The sequence below is a fragment of the Gossypium raimondii genome, chromosome 12 (genome assembly GCF_025698545.1).
Source record: "Gossypium raimondii isolate GPD5lz chromosome 12, ASM2569854v1, whole genome shotgun sequence".
Taxonomy (NCBI): Eukaryota; Viridiplantae; Streptophyta; class Magnoliopsida; order Malvales; family Malvaceae; genus Gossypium; species Gossypium raimondii.
The window spans coordinates 21227437-21247027 of NC_068576.1; the positions used below are offsets into that span (position 1 = coordinate 21227437).

General features: G+C 43.5%; 1 protein-coding gene and 1 non-coding gene across 2 annotated transcripts; both read left to right on the top strand.

The window, feature by feature from the left end:
* The first annotated feature begins 1906 nt into the window (after positions 1-1906).
* LOC105762056 (uncharacterized) lies at positions 1907-3868 on the top strand. Its single transcript, XM_012579975.2, has 4 exons — positions 1907-2097; positions 2362-2506; positions 2594-2839; positions 2948-3868. The coding sequence occupies exons 1-4, from the start codon at positions 1907-1909 to the stop codon at positions 3866-3868; spliced, it is 1503 nt and encodes a 500-aa protein (XP_012435429.2).
* Positions 3869-9820: 5952 nt separating this feature from the next.
* Positions 9821-13074, top strand: LOC128035804 (28S ribosomal RNA). The gene has a single exon (XR_008192351.1). It is a non-coding gene; the product is annotated as a 28S ribosomal RNA (ribosomal RNA).
* Positions 13075-19591: the final 6517 nt, after the last annotated feature.

The following is a 19591-nucleotide window of genomic DNA, read 5'->3' on the forward strand; positions in this document are numbered from 1 at the left end:
GAGGAAACGAAGCAGCAAACCGACAGAAGATTTTTCATTATTTTGCAGGTATAGTTCGGTCATTCACTAGAGGATTTTGTGAGCCAACACGCGCCAGTCAATCAGCTAGAAAATAGTTCAAAGAATCAGCTAGTCGAGAGGAGAAGGGCTCGGTAATTGAGAGCAGTTTTCCATACGAGATTGGTTCGAAATTTACGCTGTCTTCAATTAATTTCAGTGCTGGACTTCTTGCTATGAGTTGCTGAATTATTTCAGCTTAGTTAGGCACTCATGAAGCTGAGCGCAAGGGATTCAAAGACATGATTTTTCTTTCTAAATAAGAGTTCGGTATTCTCTAATTGTTTGTTTTTAACATTCAAAGGAAATTTCTAAATCAATTGGATTGATCACCAATTTAATTTGGGGATTTTCTTACAGTCATCTAAGTACAAATTGAGTAATTAAAATTTTAATAAACTTAGAATATGTGATGAATAATTGGCCAAGAACTAATTAAAACAACTAGGATTTAATGGTAGAGACCATTGGAGGACTCTTTACGATTGATGCAAGGTAAAATCTCTAAGAATTTTAAATACACCTTTAATTGGTCGACGGAGAGATAATTAAGGGTAGAAATTTAGCTAAGAACGTTCTCTGACTGGATAAAATTACCAGAGATAGGAAATTACTTCGTAAGTGATTTCTTTATCCTTGCTGCCGAATTAAGATACTAGAATAATTGAGGGATGCAATCGACTTGTGCTTAGCAGATTGAGGAGCCCATAACTAAGCCTTCTTTTTCTCTATTGGATTAATTATTTCAAAGTAATTTAAAATTTGAGTTAAAATTTATTCATTATTTTAGGAAAACGTAGAAGCAAAAACCACCTATTTTACTATCTTGCACGCGTTTACATTATCTTAATTCTAATTCTTTTCAAATAGGTTTACACGAGCTTCTTCGTGGGACGATTCGTTACTTACTATATATTACCAGTTAATATTTTCTTAGTAGAAGATAAAATTCGGTGGTCGTAACGACAGCTACCAAATTTTGGCGCCGTTACCGGGGAAGCGACGTAGTCAAATCTATTTGATTTTCAGAACTTATTTTGTTTTCTTGATTTTGTCTATGCAGGTAGATTAGTCCCTATAGTATATGTTATTAAGGAGTGGACGATGAACATCGAAAGACCCTGTTAACATTATCGATCAACAAGCTGAATATCCAAACCTCCACGTTGAGTCTAACGTTTCAGAGGATATCAACATGGCCAACCAGACCTTGAAACAATTGGCCGCACCTAACTTGGCTACGCAACCACCATCTATCACGTATCCCGCCCTTGATAGGCCATTAAAGCTTAATTCGGGATTCCTGAATTTGTTGCCAAAATTCAATGGGTTACCAGGTGAGGACCCTTACCGGCATATTAATGAATTTTTAATTACTTGTTCAACTATGCAACCAGATGGCATTGAAGAGGAACAAATCAAGCTCCGAGCCTTCCCTTTCTCGTTACAAGGTTTGGCGAAGGACTGGTTATATTACATGCCGCCAGGTTCATTTACAACTTGGATAGGGTTACATAAGTCTTTCCTTGAGAAGTATTTTTCGGCATCTAGGATAGGGTCGATTAGGAAAGAAATTTGTGGAATTAAGCAGCTGGTAGGTGAGTCACTATATGAGTACTGGGAAAGATTTAAACGGCTATGTACGAGTTGTCTACAACATCAGATTAGCGAGCAGCTTTTAGTGTAATATTTTTATGAAGGTCTGACGCCACAAGATCGAGGAATGATTGATGCCGCGAGTGGAGGTGCATTGGTTGATAAAACTCCTGAGCAAGCCCAAAATTTGATCACTAATATGGCACAGAATACACAGTAATTCGGTCTCAGGAGGTCTGACTTGGGTAAACGAATGGATGAGGGCCAGTCGAGTATGATAGAGGCTCAATTAGCTAATTTAACGGCTATGGTAAGTAAGTTGATGACTGGAGGTACTGCGAAAGCTTCACTATGTGGCATTTGTTGTTTAGAAGGACATACCACAGATACGTGCCCGACATTACAGGAAGGGGAAGCTAACGCCATCTTTCCAAATCAGAGGAGGTATGATCCATACTCGGCTACTTATAATGAGGGATGGAGAGATCACCCTAATCTTAGATATCAAAATTGAGCTACGCCTCTGGGATTTGAGCAGCAAAATTCCCGACCATATAATATGTCACAACCAACCCATCAAAACCTAAGTGTCGAAACCAAGACCCATACCATGCTTGAACAAATGGTGAAGATGATGGCTGACCAGAAGAAGGAAACCGATGGAAGGTTTCAGTCTTTGGAATTGGCAGTGAAGCAATTGTAAACCAGAGCCTCGTCGATTGACGTTAATCTTGGGAACTTGCAAGCACAGGTAAATAATCGGTTACCATCACAGCCTGTGGCAAATCCGAAGGATAATGTCAGTGCTATAACCTTGCGAAGTGGGAAGGAGTTGAGATCGATACTAAAGAAGGTCTAAAACAGCGACGGGGAAGACAAAACTGAGGTAAAAAAGGTCCGATTTAGTGATATTGAAGAGGAAAATTTAGCCTTGCCAAAGGCTGATTTACAACCGTCGCAAGCAGCACCAAAGGAAGCAGGGAAATCATGTTTACAACAGCCCACTGCTTCACATGGTGCAGCAAATTTTGAACAGGAAACGAGGGTTCCCGAGCTTCAAGCACAAGCAAGTCAGAACGCTAATAACCAACCTCGGTCTTATGTGCCGAAGGTGCCATTTCCACAGCGTTTGAGGAAGGAAAAGTCAGACGACGTCAATGCCGAAATTCTAGAGACTTTCCGCAAGGTACAAGTTAATATTCCATTAATTGATGCAATTAAACAGGTGCCTAGATATGCTAAGTTTTTGAAAGAATTATGCACATTTAAAAGGAAATTAATTGGAAATGAGAAGATTAGCTTAGGCGAAAATGTATTTACGGTATTTCAAAAGAAACTTCCTACTAAATATAAAGATCCTGGAATGTTTTCGATACCTTGTAAGATAGGAGACCTTAAACTTGATAGAGCTATGCCTGATTTAGGAGCTTCTATAAATGTCATGCCTAGGAGTATCTACGATAGGGTTCAATTAGGTGCATTAAAAGACACAGGACTGATAATTCAACTTGCAGATAGGAGTAATGCCTACCCTGATGGTGTTTTAGAAGATGTTCTAGTGCAAGTAAATGAGTTAGTCTTTCCGACTGATTTTTATGTTTTAGACATGGGACCTAATGATAATTCAATTGATGTGCCCTTACTCTTAGGTAGACCTTTTCCTAAGACTGCTAGAATGAAAATTGATGTGCATAAAGGGAATTTAACTATGGAATTTGATGGTGAGATAATTAAATTTAATATATTTGATGCTATGAGATATCCCACTGATATTAATTTCATGTTTACTCTTAATGTAATTGACAATTTTGTTCAAGATGTTTATGAATTAGGGGATGAGGACGAGTTGAAAAGCATTCTGGCTAAGAGCATTTTTGATATCGACAAGCATGAATTTATCATTTCTGATTCTTTAATTAATTCGATTTGTGCATTAGACTCGCCTCAATTAACACGCTTCAAGCCGATCCTCCCTAACCTTACGGTGACTGGTAAGCAAATTCCTTCATTGATTTCACCACCTAAATTGGAATTAAAAGAGCTGCCCGAAAATTTAAAGTACATTTATTTGGGGGAAAATCAAACTTTACCATTGATAGTGTCGAATGCTTTAATCGAAATGCAAGAATCTAAGCTACTTAGAGTTCTTAGGGAACATAAAGAAGCCTTCCGTTGGACACTAGCCGATATTCGACTTTATGTACTCACAAGATAGCCTTAGAACCAGATTCAGTCCCCAAAAGAGACCCCTAACGCCGATTGAATCCGCCAATGATGGAGGTAGTTAAGACTGAAATTTTAAAATGGTTGGAAGCCGATGTCAATTATCCTATAGCCGATTCAAAGTGGGTAAGTCCAATTCATGTTGTACCTAAGAAGGGAGGAACCACAATAGTTACCCACGCAGAAGGATTAGAGATTCCCATAAGAGTGCAGAACGGTTGGCGGGTTTGTATAGACTATAGGAAACTGAACAAAGCCACTAAAAAAGACCACTACCCCTCCCATTCATGGATCAAATGTTAGAAAGGTTAACTGGTCGCTCACATTTTTGTTTTTTAGATGGTTATTCAGGTTATTTACAGGTACCCATCGCACTTGAGGATCAAGAGAAGACCACCTTCACTTGCCCGTTTGGAACTTACGCCTTCAAGAGAATGCCTTTCGGATTGTGCAACGCACCAGCCACTTTTCAAAGTGGTATAACGAGCATATTTTTAGATTTTATTTCACATTTAATGGAGGTGTTCATAGATGACTTTACTGTTTATGGTGATTCATTTGATCAATGTTTGTATCATCTTACGTTAGTTCTTAGGCGTTGCATTGAGACTAATCTGATATTGAATTTTGAGAAATGCCATCTCATGGTTAAGAAGGGTGTAGTGTTGGGGCATGTTGTCTCGGCTAAAGGATTAGAAGTCGACCAAGCCAAATTCGAGGTAATTAAAAATCTACCGTATCCAAGTACTGTGAAAGGAATTCGATCCTTTTTGGGACATGTAGGTTTTTACCATCAGTTCATCAAGAATTTTTCGCAAATATCGTCATCTTTGTGTGCATTGCTAGGTAAGGATGTCGCATTTGAATTTAATGAGCGTTGAAAAAAATCTTTTGATGAATTGAAATTGAAATTGATCACGGCTCCTATCATTCAAGGACCGAATTATGCATTACCCTTCGAGATTTTTTGTGATGCTAGTGATAAGGCTGTTGGTGCGGCACTTGGGCAAATAAATGGTAGGGAGTCTTATATTATTAGGTTTGCTAGCGAGCTATTAAACCCAGCTCAGTGCAATTACACCACGACCGAGAAAGAACTCTATGCCATAGTCTTTGCCTTAGAGAAATTCAGAGCGTACTTGTTAGGAGTCAAAGTTGTTGTATTTTCTGACCATAGTGCTCTTAAATATTTGTTGCATAAAAAAGAAGCTAAGCCCAGATTAATAAGATGGATTTTACTTTTGCAAGAATCCGACTTAGAGGTTAAGGATAAGAAGGGTAGAGAAAACCTTGTGGCTGACCATTTAAGTAGGATAGAGACTGGGATATTGAGGAATGAGCCGAGTGATTTATTTCCCGATGAGCGACTTTATAGTGCGTCTAGTGTTTTGCCATGGTATGCCGACATAGTGAACTACTTAGTAACTAAAGAGTTCCCCACAAATGCTCCTAGGCACTTGAGAGAAAAAATTAGGAGTCAAGCCCAATATTATTTATGGGAAGAGCCATACCTTTGGCGATTTTGTAGTGACCAAATTATTAGGCGTTGTGTCGATGATAGTGAGATAGATTCGGTGCTTAATTTTTTTCATTCTCGAGAGGGTGGGGGACATTTTGGGCCTAAGAGAACAGCTCATAAAATACTTGAGTGTGGGTTATTTTGGCCGACTATTCATAAAGATTCATATGCATTTTGTAAAAATTGCGCATCATGTCAAAAAACCGGTAATTTAAGTAGCAGAAATCAAATGCCATTACATAATTTTTATGTTTGTGATATATTTGATGTATGAGGTATTGATTTTATGAGCCCTTTTCCTTCTTCTTTCGGTTATCTATACATTCTTGTGTGTGTTGATTACTTGTCGAAATGGGTAGAAGCATTTCCAACTAGGGCCGATGATGCTAAAACTGTGGTGAAATGTCTTAAGACCAACATCTTAAATAGATATGGAGTACCTAGGGCTATAATTAGTGACAAGGGAACACATTTCTGTAATAAAACCTTGAAAGCTTTATTTGCACAATTTGGTGTCACCCACAAAGTGTCAACAGCTTATCACCCTCAAACCAATGGGCAAGCCGAGAGTAGTAACAAGGAAATTAAGGGAATTTTAGAGAAAATTGTGAAACCTAATAGAAAAGATTGGAGCCAACGGTTAGATGAAGCATTGTGGGCTGTTCGAACAGCTTACAAAACGCCAATAGGGATGTCGCTTTATAGGGTTGTTTTTGGAAAGGTGTGTCATCTTCCCGTAGAGCTTGAACATAGGTCATTTTGGGTTGTTAAGCAATGCAATTTGGATTATAGTTTGGTAGGTGAAGAGCGCAAGTTGAAGCTGCAATAATTGGAGGAGTTGCGCTTGGAGGCCTATGACAATTCAGTCATGTCGAAGGCATTTCGTGACTCGAAGCTGCTTCGGAAAGAATTCAAGGTAGGGGAAAAGGTATTATTATTTAATTCTAAGCTTAAATTGTTTCCTGGTAAGTTAAAATCAAGATGGCTTGGACCGTTTATAATAACCGAGGTGCATCATCATGGGGTAGTCGAAATTCGGAGGCTCAAAACTAATAAAATTTTCAAAATGAATGGTCATAGGTTGAAACATTTTCATGAAGGGGAGCAAGCAGCTTGGTTGGAGGAGATCAATCTTGAGGATCCATAAGGAATTGTGATGTCGAGCCAACGACTTAAACCAAAGGCACTTGTGGGAGGCAACCCACGTATTCAGGGAAGTTTTTCTTTTATCTTTTCCTTTAGTATTGTTCTTTCCGTTGGTAACTTTAATTTTCTTTTGCATTAGGGGAAATGCAAACATTAAGTATGGGGGAGAATCAATTCATTGATTTTCTAAAATATTTCATGCTTGTTTTGTTTTTAGCAACTTTATTGAATAAGTCTTGTTAAATTTCCTTTAGGAAAATATTTAAATAAAAGAATGCAGATGTATTTCATGAATTCAAGTTGATTGGGGTGGTTGTATGTCGATTGATTGGGTTAAATTTTGTTTTCAATTGATTGATTTTGGTTAGTTCGAAGAAAAAAAGAGAAAAAAATTAATTAATCTGCTTAATTGATCAATTATGTGGTCCTTGTGAGGAATTTTAGCCTAGAGCGTAAGTTGGGACATCCACGCCAACTTGAGAGGTTATTATTCATTCATGTGTGATTATTGTTATCGACTATCAATTACTCTAGAACTTGCTTTAGATCTTATTCATGTTAGTAATACATTTGATTTCCATTAATATGATTTAAGAGGCATTAGGAATTAAGCCACGATTACTCATAAAAGCCGACCTTGACATTATTACAATTAGTTAGCCAATTTGAAGCCTTAATATCTTAATTTGTTTTTATGTACCTCTAGAAATTAAACCAAAGCCTGAATCAACTCACCTTCTTAGGCTAGTTAATTCAGTTTGGAAGTTTATCATAATTTCGACATATGTTGGCCAATATATGGTGTTTTTTTTAGCTAGAAATTAAGGGCTGATTTTCTTGAAAGAAAAAAGGAGAAGAAGAAAATTAATATCAATAAGTTGCAGCCTTCCTATGAACGAAGTATGAAATGGATCGGTTGAATCAAGTGGTATGGAGATGAAAACGATGAAAGTCTGATTAGTCATCTGCTTCCAAAGAAAAAAAGAGAAGAGAAATAAGGGAATTGATGACTTCCGAATGATTTTACTAGCCTAAGAGAACTAGCTCCACCATCCAAATAAATTCCTCCCGTCCACTGCACATTACCTTGGCCCCATTACAACCTTTATTTTGCCTCGATTATATTTATGGAATTTTATGTGTTATGTTATAGGTAAGATGGACAAGCAAGCCTATGGTGGTTAATTACGGTCGATTTCAATTTGAGATCATTATACTAGCCTAAACACAATGAGTGAGGAGTGTTAATAATTCTTTCCGGTGAGAATTGATCAAAGAAGCATGATTAATTTCCTCTATATTTTCCTCTCTTGAATAAACCAAAATCTAAATTGTTGATTTCAAAATTCATCCCAAGCATGGGCGATGCAACAACTCTTGATTAGACTTGATATTTTTGAAATTCTTTTTTATTTTCTCCGACTTGATTGCTCAGGGACGATCAATAGTTTAAGTATGAGGGAGTTTGTTAAGTTCAATTTTTAGCTTAATTTACTCGACTAAATTATTTAAATTATTGACTAATCTTTGATTAATTAAATTTTAAATCAACCTAAATTACATTAAGTATGTTCCAAGCCGTGATAATTTATTTTCATTCCAATTCGGCAATTTAACGTCAATCTTATGCCATGCGCAGGTTAGGGACATTAGGACAACCACATGGGCTCAATTTAGAATTAAATTCGCATAAATAAAGCTGCTGGAAGAGGATGGTCAAATGCTGGTTTTAAAGAAATCAAATTGACAATGAGACAAAGAAGAAAATTCGACCCAATTAGATGTACAGCAGACCGAATATGCGACAAAATCAGCAGGAGAATTATTTTTAATTCCCCAAATTTCCTTCTTGCTAGCGGGGGTCGACTCCGATTGATTCAAGAAAATTAAATTAGCCTTGAAGAGTTCAGTTAAAGTAAAACTCTAGTAGGCTGGAGCTATTTTTATGGACGGGTTAGGCTAAGATCAAGGGGATAAGATCAAGTTTTTTTTAGAATTATTAGAGGTTATATTTTTCCATAAAAGGAGGAGAAGAAACAGCAGACTGGCAGAAGATTTTTCATTATTTTGTAGGTATAGTTCGGTCATTCACTAGAGGATTTTGTGAGCCAACACGCACCAGTCAATCAGCTGGAAAACAGTTCAAAGAATCAGCTAGTCGAGAGGAGAAGGGCTCAGCAATTGAGAGCAGCTTTCCATACGAGATTGGTTCGACATTTATGTTGTCTTCAATTAATTTTGTTCTGGACTTCTTGCTATGAGTTGCTGAATTATTTCAGCTTAGTTAGGCACTCATGAAGCTGAGCGCAAGGGATTCAAAGACATGATTTTTCTTTCTAAATTCGAGTTCGGTATTCTCTAATTGTTTGTTTTTAACGTTCAAAGGAAATTTCTAAATCAATTGGATTGATCACCAATTTAATTTGGGGATTTGTTTACAGTCATCTAAGTACAAATTGAGTAATTAAAATTCTTAATAAACTTAGAATATGTGATGAATAATTGGCCAGCAACTAATTAAAAACAACTAGGGATTTAATGGTAGAGACCGCTGGAGGACTCTTTACGATTGATGGAAGGTAAAATCTCTAAGAATTTTAAATACACCTTTAATTGGTCGACAGAGAGATAATTAAGGGTAGAAATTCAGCTAAGAACGTTCTCTGACTGGATAAAATTACCAAAGATAGGAAATTACTTCGTAAGTGATTTCTTTATCCTTGCTGCCGAATTAAGATACTGGAATAATTGAGTGATGCAATTGACTTGTGCTTAGCAGATTGAGGATCCCATAACTAGGACTTCTTTCTCTCTATTGGATTAATTATTTCAAAGTAATTTAAAATTTGAGTTAAAATTTATTCATTATTTTAGGAAAACGTAGAAGCAAAAACCCCCCATTTTACTATCTTGCACGCGTTTACATTATCTTAATTTCAATTCTTTTCAAATAGGTTTACACGAGCTTCTTCGTGGGACGATCCCATATTTACTATATATTACCAGTTCAGATTTGCTTTGTAGAGGATAAAATTCGGTGGTCGTAACGACAGCTACCACCCATCCAACTATGATCCATCGAGCCTCGGTTGGACTGTGGGTGGAAATTGGCCTCCCGTGCGCTCACAGCCAGCGGTTGGCCTAAATTCGAGTCCTTGATGACATCATCATCGCGACGATCGGTGGGTAATGCTATAAGCAACCTCGTTCGGAGTCGTACGCGTTCGTCGATCGAGACCCTTGAACCCTTTCGACATCACAAGGACGGTGTTCGCATCGCGACCCCAGGTCAGGCGGGATTACTCGCTGAGTTTAAGCATATCAATAAGAGTAGGAAAAGAAACTTACCAGGATTCCCTTCGTAACGGCGAGTGAACGGGTAAAAGCCCAGCTTGAGAATCGGTCGCCATCGGCATCCGAATTGTAGTCTGGAGAAGCGTCCTCAGCGATGGACCGGGCCCAAGTCCCCTGGAAAGGGGCGCTGGAGAGGGTGAGAGCCCCAGTGTGCTCGGACCCTATCGCACCACGTGGCACTGTCTACGAGTCGAGTTGTTTGGGAATGCAGCCCTAATCGGGCGATAAATTCTATCCAAGGCTAAATACAGGCGAGAGACCTATAGCGAACAAGTACTGCGACGAAAAGAGAGTCAAAGAGTGCTTGAAATTTTTAGGAGGGAAGCGAGCGGGGGCCAGCTATGCACCCCGGTCGGATGTGGAACTGCGAGAGCCAGTCCGTCGATCGGCTCGAGCCGTGGACTGACGCGGGTCATGGCGGTGGCCGAAGCCCGGGCCTTTGATACGCCCGTGGAGACGTCGTTGCCTCGATCATGGGATTCAACACGCGTCGTCTCAGCGTGCTTCGGCAGCTGCGTGCTCCGGACGTCGGCCTGCGGGCTCTCCATTCGGCTCGTCTTGAAACATGGACCAAGGAGTCTGACATGTGTGCGAGTCAATGGGCTAAAAAACCCGTAAGGCTCAAGGAAGCTGATAGAAGAGATCCCTCGCGAGTGCACCGCCGACCAACCTTGATCTTCTGAGAAGGGTTCGAGTGAGAGGATGCCCTGTCAGGACCCGAAAATGGTGAACTATTTGGCGGGGTGAAGCGGAGGAAACTCGTGGAGGCCCACAGCGACATCGACGATGCAAATTGTTCGTCTCGACTTGGGTATAGCGGCGAAAGACTAATCGAACTGCCTAGTAGTGGTTCCTCCAAGTTTCCTCGTGGTAGTTGGAGCCCTTAGCGAGTTCTATCGGGTAAAGCCAATGATTAGAGGCATCGGGGGCGCAATGCCCTCAACCTATTCTTAAACTTTAAATAGAACGGAATCGAGAGCTCCAAGTGGGCCATTTTTGTAAGCGTAATCGGTGATACGGATGAATCGAAGTCGTTACTGTGCTCAATCGCAAGGCTAACCTAGAACCCACAAAGGGTGTTGGTCGACTAAGACAGCAAGACGGTGGTCATGGAAGTCGAAATCTGCTAAGGAGTGTGTATCAACTCACCTGCCGAATCAACTAGCATCGAAAATGGATGGCGCTTAAGCGCGCGACCTATACCCGGCCGTCGAGGTAAGGGCTAGGCCCCGATGAGTAGGAGGGCGCCGTGGTTGCCGCAAAACCCGGGGTGCGAGCCTGGGCGGATTGGCCGTCGGTGCAGATCTTGGTGGTACTAGCATATATTTAAATGAAAACTTTGAAGGCCGAAGAGGGGAAAGCTTAGGTTAGTCGATCTTAAGAGATGGGGGAAGCCCGTCCGATAGCGCGTCTAGCGCGAGCTACGAAAGGGTATCAGGTTAAAATTCCTGAACAGGGATGCGACGGCTGACGGCAACGTTAGGAAGTCTGAACACGTCAGCGGGGGCCTCGGGAAGAGTTATCTTTTCTGTTTAACGACCTGCCCACCCTGGAAACGGCCCAACTAGAGGTAGGGTCCAGCGGCTGGAAGAGCACCGCACGTCAATTTAGGAACTGGAGGACCGAAAGTGCCGCCCGCACCTTGGCCATACTCATAATCATGTCAGTCTCCAAGGTGAACGACCTACCGTCAATGGAACAATATAGGAAGGGAAGTCAAGAAATGGATCCGTAATTCGGAAAAGGATTGGCCCCGAGGGTCGGGCACAAGGTCCCGATCCCAACCCGCTTACCGTTTGCATCGCTTGAGCCGCCCCGTGGAGAGAAAGGGTCGCCACGCGCGGCCGGGGACGGATCGAACGGCTCCTCGGGGGCTTCCCGAGCGATTTAACAATCGACTTCGAATCGGTACGGACAAGGGGAATCCTTTGTTTAATTAAAACAAAGCATTGCGATGGTCCTGCGGATGCTCACGTAATGTGATTTCTGCAAAGGCTCAATGTCAAAGTGAAGAAATTCAACCAAGCGCGGTAAACGGAGGAGTAATTATGACTCTCTTAAGGTAGCCAAATACCTCGCCATCTAATTAGTGACGTCTATGAATGGATTAACGAGATTCCTACCGTCCCTCGCTACTATCCAATGAAACCACGACCAAGGAACAGGCTTGGCGAGTAATCGAAGGGGAAAGAAGACCCTGTTGAGCTTGACTCTAGTCTGACTTTGTGAAATGACTTAAGAAGTGTAGGATAAGTGGGAGCTCTCGACCGAAATTGAAATACCACTACTTTTAACGATATTTTACTTATTACGTGAATCGGAGATGGGGCACGACCCCTCTTTTTGGACTCAAGGCCGGCTTCAACCGGCTGATCTAGGCAGAAGACATTATCAGGTAGGGAGTTTGGCTGGGGCAGCACATCTGTTAAAAGATAACGCAGGTGTCCTAAGATGAGCTCAACAAGAATAGAAATCTAGTGTGAAACAAAAGGGTAAAAGCTCGTTTGATTCTGATTTCCAGTACGAATACGAACCGTGAAAGCATGGCCTATCGATCTTTTAGACCATCGAAATTTGAAGCTAGAGGTGTCAAAAAAGTTACCACAGGGATAACTGGCTTGTAGTAGCCAAGCGTTCATAGCGACGTTACTTTTTGATCCTTCGATGTCGGCTCTTCCTATCATTGTGAAGCAGAATTCACCAAGTGTTGGATTGTTCACCCACCAATAGGGAACATGAGCTGGGTTTAGACCGTTGTGAGACAATTTAGTTTTACCCTGCTGATGGCCATGTCGCAATAGTAATTCAACCTAGTACGAGAGAAACCTTTGATTTGAACAATTGGTCATCGCGCTTGGTTGAAAAGCCAGTGGCGCGAAGCTACCGTGCGCTGGATTATGACCGAACGCCTCTAAGTTAGAGTCCGGGATAGAAGCGATGCACACGCCCGTCACCTGATTGCCGACCTGCAGTAAGGGCCTCTAACCCCCAAGGGCACGTGTCGTAGGTGCAGCGCCGCGGCGGACAAGTCGTGGGTGCCTCCCTGGAGCGTAATTCCCACCGAGTGGCGGGTAGAATCCTTTGCAGACGACTTAAATATGTGACAGGGTATTGTAAGTGGCAGAGTGGCCTTGCTACCACGATCCACTGAGATTCAGCCCTTTGTCGCTTCGATTCGTCCCTCCCCTATCGTGGATCCGATCCCCCTCATTCTTTTGCACGACCGGACCCTGGGGTCCCCAGGTGGGGGACTTGGTGTAAGGTGTTAGTTAAACACCTACCGCCGCTTCTTCGGAAACATGGCACTGTGGGCGCTTTTTTGGTGACTCGCACTTGTTCAATTTTACCTCATTGCTCCATCATTCCATATTTCATGGACCCAACATTCGACTTGTTGTATTTATTTTGGGCCAACAGTAAATTTTTCAGATAAAAACACCAAGTCACCTAAAATAACTGTCCCCGTTTCAGACATGTGGGGGAGCTCTACACTGTCGGCACCTTGGTGGCTGGGATGTGCGGGAGCCTCGAGAGCCATCGGTACCTTGGTGCCTCGGATGTGCGAGAGCCCCAAGCACCATCGGCAACTTTGGCCCCTAGTGGTGCGAAAGCATTGGGCTAAAAAAAGTGTCCCTGTTTCAGACATATGGAACCCAAAAAAAAAGTGTCCCTGTTTCAGCACATGTATGTCGCCTGGTAATGCATTGACCAAGTTTTTTTGGCTTTTTAGGGGGAAGTGACATTGAACGAGCAGGGGTTATCCAGGGCACTGCCCACGCCCATCGTATTCCAGGACGTTGGTGCCCCCTACCACCGGTTAGGTTCCTGGCAGTGCTCCGACGATCCATCCAGGTGAGGCATCCCGGAATATACAAAAACGATAAACCGAGTCCCTCCCCAATCCCAAAGGTAGAATTCGAATATCGTTACATGTTCGGTACCCAACAATGAATGAATCGTCCCGGTCCCTCCCCATTCCAAGGGTAGAATTCGGACACCCAACAATGAATGAACCGTTTCGGTCCCTCCGCTTTTGCAACAACAGCCTCCAGCACCTTGGTGGCTCAGATGTGCGGGAGCCTGGAACACCACCGGAACCTTGGTGGCTAAGATGAGGGGGAGCCTCAAGCACCATCGGCACCTTGGTGCTTAGATGTACTGGAGCCTCGGCCACCATCGGTAACCTTGGTGCTTGGATGTGCGAGAGGCTCGAGCATAATCGGTACCTTGGTGCTTGGAGAAAAACTGGAAAAAACCTCAAAAGAATTTCATTAAAGTTAACTTTGATGCTACTGTGGGTGAAAATAGATGCGGGTATGGGATGGTTATAAAAGATGAAGATTATTTTTTTTTAGGAGGAGGTGGGGGATTCAAAGAAAGTAGGCTGTCGGTGGAAGAAGCCGAACATATGGCTATTGAAGAAAGTATAAAAGTAGCGTGTAGTTTAAAGGTAAAAGATCATGTCCTTTTCGAAACAGATCACGTGGGGCTGGTCAACAAATTCAATAACTTAGCCCATAACGTCACCACGATAGGCGCTCGGATAAAGGCCTGTACAGCATCATTTAGCTTTTTTAAATCGACCAATTTAATTTGGACCGAACGGTCATGTAACATTGTTGCTCATTTAATTTGTAGAAAAATGTGTAGTAAAGGAAAAAGATATTTGTTCGAGATGGAATATCCTCCGGAAATTCACAATGCTGTAATTCGTGATGTTCCATAATAAAATGTGTTGACCCTTGTGGTCGTTTTTGTTTAAAAAAAAAACAATGTCGCCTGGTAACGCATTGACCAAATTTGTTTAGCTCTTTAGGGGGAGGTGATATTGAGCGACCAGGGGTTGTCCAGGGCACTGCCCATGCCCACCGCATGCCCGAAAGTCGGTGCCCCCACCACCAGTTAGGTTCCTGGCGGTGCTCCGGTGATCCATCCCAACGGTGCTCCGGTGAACCGTCCCAGCGGTGCTCCGGTGAACCATTCCGGCAGCATAGGCCTTTGGTCGTACGGGAGCCTCGGGCCCCATCGGCACCTTGGTGTTAGGATGTGAGCAAGCCTCGAACACCATCGACAACCTAGGCCCTTGGTCGTGCGAGAGCCTCGGGCACCATCGGCACTTAGGTGCTTGGATGTGTGGGAGCCTCGGACACCATCGACAAACTAGGCCCTTGGTTGTGCGAGAGCCTCGGGCACCATCGGTAACCTAGGCCCCTGGTCGTGTGAGAGCCTCGGGCACCAACAGCACCTGGGCGCTCGAATGTACGGGAGCCTCGGACACCATCAGCAACCTAGGCCCTTGGTCGTGCGAGAGCCTCTGGCACCATCGGTACCTAGGCACTCGGATGTGCGGAAGCCTCGGACACCATCGGTAAACTAAGCCCGTGGTCGTACGGGAGCCTCGGGTACTATCGGCACTTGGGTACTCGGATGTGCGGGAGCGTCGGACACCATCCGTAAACTAGGCCCTTGGTCTTGCGGGAGCCTCGCGCACCATCGGCTACCTAGTCCCTTGGTCGTGCTGGAGCCTCGAGCACCATCGACACCTTGGTGCTTGGATGTGCGGGAACGTCGGACACCATCGGCAACCTAGGCCCTTGGTCGTGCGAGAGCCTCAGGCACCATCGGTACCTATGGGCTCAGATGTGCGGGAATGTCAGACACCATCGGAAACCTAGGCCCTTGGTCGTGCGAGACCCTCAGGCACCATCGGCACCTATGGGCTCAGATGTACGGGAGCCTCGGACACCATCGGCAAACTAGGCCCTTGTTCGTGCGAAAGCCTCGGGCACCATCAGCAACCTAGGCCCTTGGTCGTGCGAGAGCCTCGGGCACCATCAGCACCTGGGTGCTCGGATGTGCGGGAGCGTCGGACACCATCGGCCCGTCGGTACTATGATGTGCGGGAGCCTCGGACAATGTCGGCGTCCTAGGCCCTTAGTCATGCGGGAGTCTCGAGCACCATCGACACCTTGGTGCTTGGATGTGCGGGAACCTCGAACACCATCAGCAACCTAGGCCCTTGGTTGTTCGAGAGCCTTGGGCACCATCGGTACCTAGGGGCTCGGATGTGCAAGAGGTTCGGACACCATTGACAAACTAAGCCCTTGGTCATGCGGGAGCCTCGGGCACCATCGGCACCTCGGTGCTCGGATTTCCGGGAGCCTCAGGCACCATCGGCAGAATAGGCCCTTCGTCGTGTGAGAGCCTCGGGCACCATCGACACCTTAGTGGCTCAGATGTGCGGGAGCCTCGAGCAGCATGGGCACCTTGGTGGGTCGGATGTGCGGGAACCTCGAACACCATCGACAACCTTGGTGCTTGGATGTGCGGGAGCCTTGAGCACCATCGACACCTTGGTGCCTGGGATGTGCGGGCTAAAGAAAAGTGTCCCCGTTTCAGACAGTCGAGTGTTTACTGGTAGCACATTAACGAAGTTTTTTTAGCTCTTTAAGGGGTAGAGATCCGCTGCCCCACGACTAGCCCCCCATAGGTCATCCCGCAACGTCTCATCAACGGTGGTGGGTCGGTCACCGACGGTAGTGGCTGGGGTAATGATTTTCCGGCCAGCCAAGCCCGTGCCCATAGAAATGTAGCCAACGACTCCAGGACCAAGTTTCTTATATCGGGAAAAGATCTCTTGGGGTGGCTTATGCATTGCTATGGGCTCGAGCTTGGCTTGCCCGTCTGCCCCCGTCACATTTAGGGACTCCTTGTGCATCCCAAGTCGGCGACCACATGGTGCCTTGGCCTTGCCAAGCCCTTGCTCGCATTCGAAGCTGCCCGTGAGCCCAGTACCAAGTCTTTGACGGCAACGGCTTACTAGAGGGTGTAAGTTGAGATTGTAGGCTCGGTCTTGGCTCGACCAAGTCCCAGTGGGATTTTGCCCCTTGTAGTTCTCGTGCCAAGCGGTTGTGGTGTGCCCTCATTTGTTGTTCCTTCCGCTCCCCTACCATTCGATTGGTTGGGTGGGCTATTGGGCAGTGTGCGCGGGCACTACTACTAGTACGCAATGGGCATATGAGTGGTGTTTTGGTTGTGTGTATTGGCAGGCTCCATGCTAATCGCATCGAACTTTCGAGTCGCAGTCATCTTCATTAACTCCCCTTGTTGTAATTGAACCCAAGGGGTGGGATCGGGATCCTGTGTTGCATACCTAAGCCAGATGGAATTATGGATGTGTTGCTGTCCCTTCTCCATCTCGTGCCCTTCGGGGTGCGTGGTGGACCTCAATCGTGCCTTGTGTCCTGAGTGCGCCCCTTTAAATTGGTGTGGCCTTGTCGGTGTACTGGTACTCGATCGTGCTTTCGGATGCGGAAAATATTTTTGAGAGTAGGGTTCAGGCCCTTATCTCTCGATGCCATGCATTTTGTCTCTTGACACGGACGATGCTCGTGCTCTGTTATGACCTTTTCGTTGCTCAAGCGGCATGTTGAGGGCCATGCAGTGCCGACGTCGTGGAGGAATGCTACCTGGTTGATCCTGCCAGTAGTCATATACTTGTCTCAAAGATTAAGCCATGCATGTGTAAGTATGAACAAATTCAGATTGTGAAACTGCGAATGGCTCATTAAATCAGTTATAGTTTGTTTGATGGTATTTGCTACTCGGATAACCGTAGTAATTCTAGAGCTAATACGTGCAACAAACCCCAACTTCTGGAAGCGATGCATGTTGGATCACCGGCACCTCATGGCGCAGCGAAAAAATAAAAATCCGGCGATCCTAACCAGGGATCCATGTGTGAGGAACGAATCGGGGTGAAAGAGGTTGTGAAATTACCTAATGTTTATTCAGAGTAGATAGCAGCACCTCAACAACGAGTAGTCGATCTGCTGTCGAACCAAACCGCAATCTATCGTGATTAGGCCTCACGTAATCCACCAGTTGACTACGAATGGAAGGAATCCCAAAAAGCTTTTGAGAGTTATTTTTCTTTGAAGGTCGCTAGACTCAAACAAAGAAAAACGGATTATATATATCCTTTTGTTTTAGGGTTTTTCAAGAATTAAATAAATATAATAATATTTTAATCCAAAAATTATAATTACATTAATTATAATATAAGTTCGATAAACCATATATTTATTTGAATTCATATGCTAACCAAATTCATGTCCTTACTATAATGCACAACAACCTTGTACATAATGTGTTGGAAATTTGATTACCGAATTAAATTAATTCTATAATTAATTTAATTCAAGCGACCGCAAAAACAATACCAACTATGGTTTATTCCGCTCATTTCAACTATAGGGTGTGACCTCAGAGGTTCTTGTAACGTTAGCAAAGAACACTAGAACGATTCTAATGCTACGAACAATGAGTGGCATCTAGCAATGCATCATTGCTACCTAAGTCACAAGAGATCATGATTCACATAACCTTTTATGATTAAACTTTTATGCAATAATCCTTAAGTCATTTATCTCGGATTGGACACAAGTCATGGAATAGTCACACTTCCATTGTCGATTCCATGTTCCTTGATATCTTAAGCAGATTACTTATATACAAATAAGTATGACATCTAATATCAACTTATTTGAGCATGGCCATGCATTTCTAGTCTCACTTAATCAAGTGGCCTAAGATATTACTCCCATTATGTAGGAGGGACTTATCCTATATCGACCAACCATATCCCTTTACATAGATTGTGGTATATCCAACATCGCCTTTATAGAACAACCGCCATTTGCACGCTTGATCAGATCAAAATATACAACTCACGATGTTGGGATTATGATTATCTCAAGTCCGAGGATCATATAAATATTAATCATTATGAGTAATGTCGTGACAATTACATAATAATCCAAGAAACATACTCATAACGAGTCACCCAATATGTTGTTCTCTAACACACATATTCATGTAATGATTCGACATTCCATATCAATGACAACTGCTTATCATCAATCAACTACACGTTAGTCTTAATGCATTATCGCTGTCCTATCCAACAATAATACTTGACTAAGGAACTTTTAAGAATAATCATATTATTCTCGTGACATTATTATAAAGCAGTTTATTTATACACACGTAAAAGAAACTGAAATAATAATGGTAACGCCTTTATATTAATAAACATGATAAATCAAGTATGTTATTACAACCATCTCATGATTGATCTTTGGGCATACTCTAACAATGCATTTATTAGATAAAAGGTCGACGCGGGCTTTGCCCGTTGCTCTGATGATTCATGATAACTCGATGGATCGCACGGCCTTTGTGCGGCGACACATCATTCAAATTCTCGCCCTATCAACTTTCGATGGTAGGATAGTGGCCTACTATGGTGGTGACGGTGACGGAGAATTAGGGTTCGATTAGGAGAGGAGCCTAAGAAACGGCTACCACATCCAAGGCAAGAAAGCGGTAAATTACCCAATCGACATGGGAGGTAGTGACAATAAATAAAAATACCGGCTCTATGAGTCCAGTAATTGGAATGAGTACAATCTAAATCCCTTAACGAGGATCCATTGAGGGCAAGTCCGGTGCCAATAGCGCATGTAATTCCGGCTCCAATAGCGTATATTTAAGTTGTTGCAGTTAAAAAGCTCGTAGTTGGACATAGGGGTGGGTCGGTCGGTCCTCCTCACGGTGAGCACCGGTCTACTCGTTCCTACTGCCGGCGATACACTCCTGACCTTATTGGCCGGGTCGATCCTCAGACGCTGTTAC

Bases quoted from the DNA above. Each gene is read 5' to 3' on its own strand.
- LOC105762056 (XM_012579975.2), top strand. From the start codon at position 1,907: ATGGATGAGGGCCAGTCGAGTATGATAGAGGCTCAATTAGCTAATTTA. The intron at 2,507-2,593 runs GTCTAAAACAGC...GCCTTGCCAAAG, and splicing joins TGAGATCGATACTAAAGAAG to GCTGATTTACAACCGTCGCA. The intron at 2,840-2,947 runs GTACAAGTTAAT...GGAAATGAGAAG, and splicing joins TTCTAGAGACTTTCCGCAAG to ATTAGCTTAGGCGAAAATGT.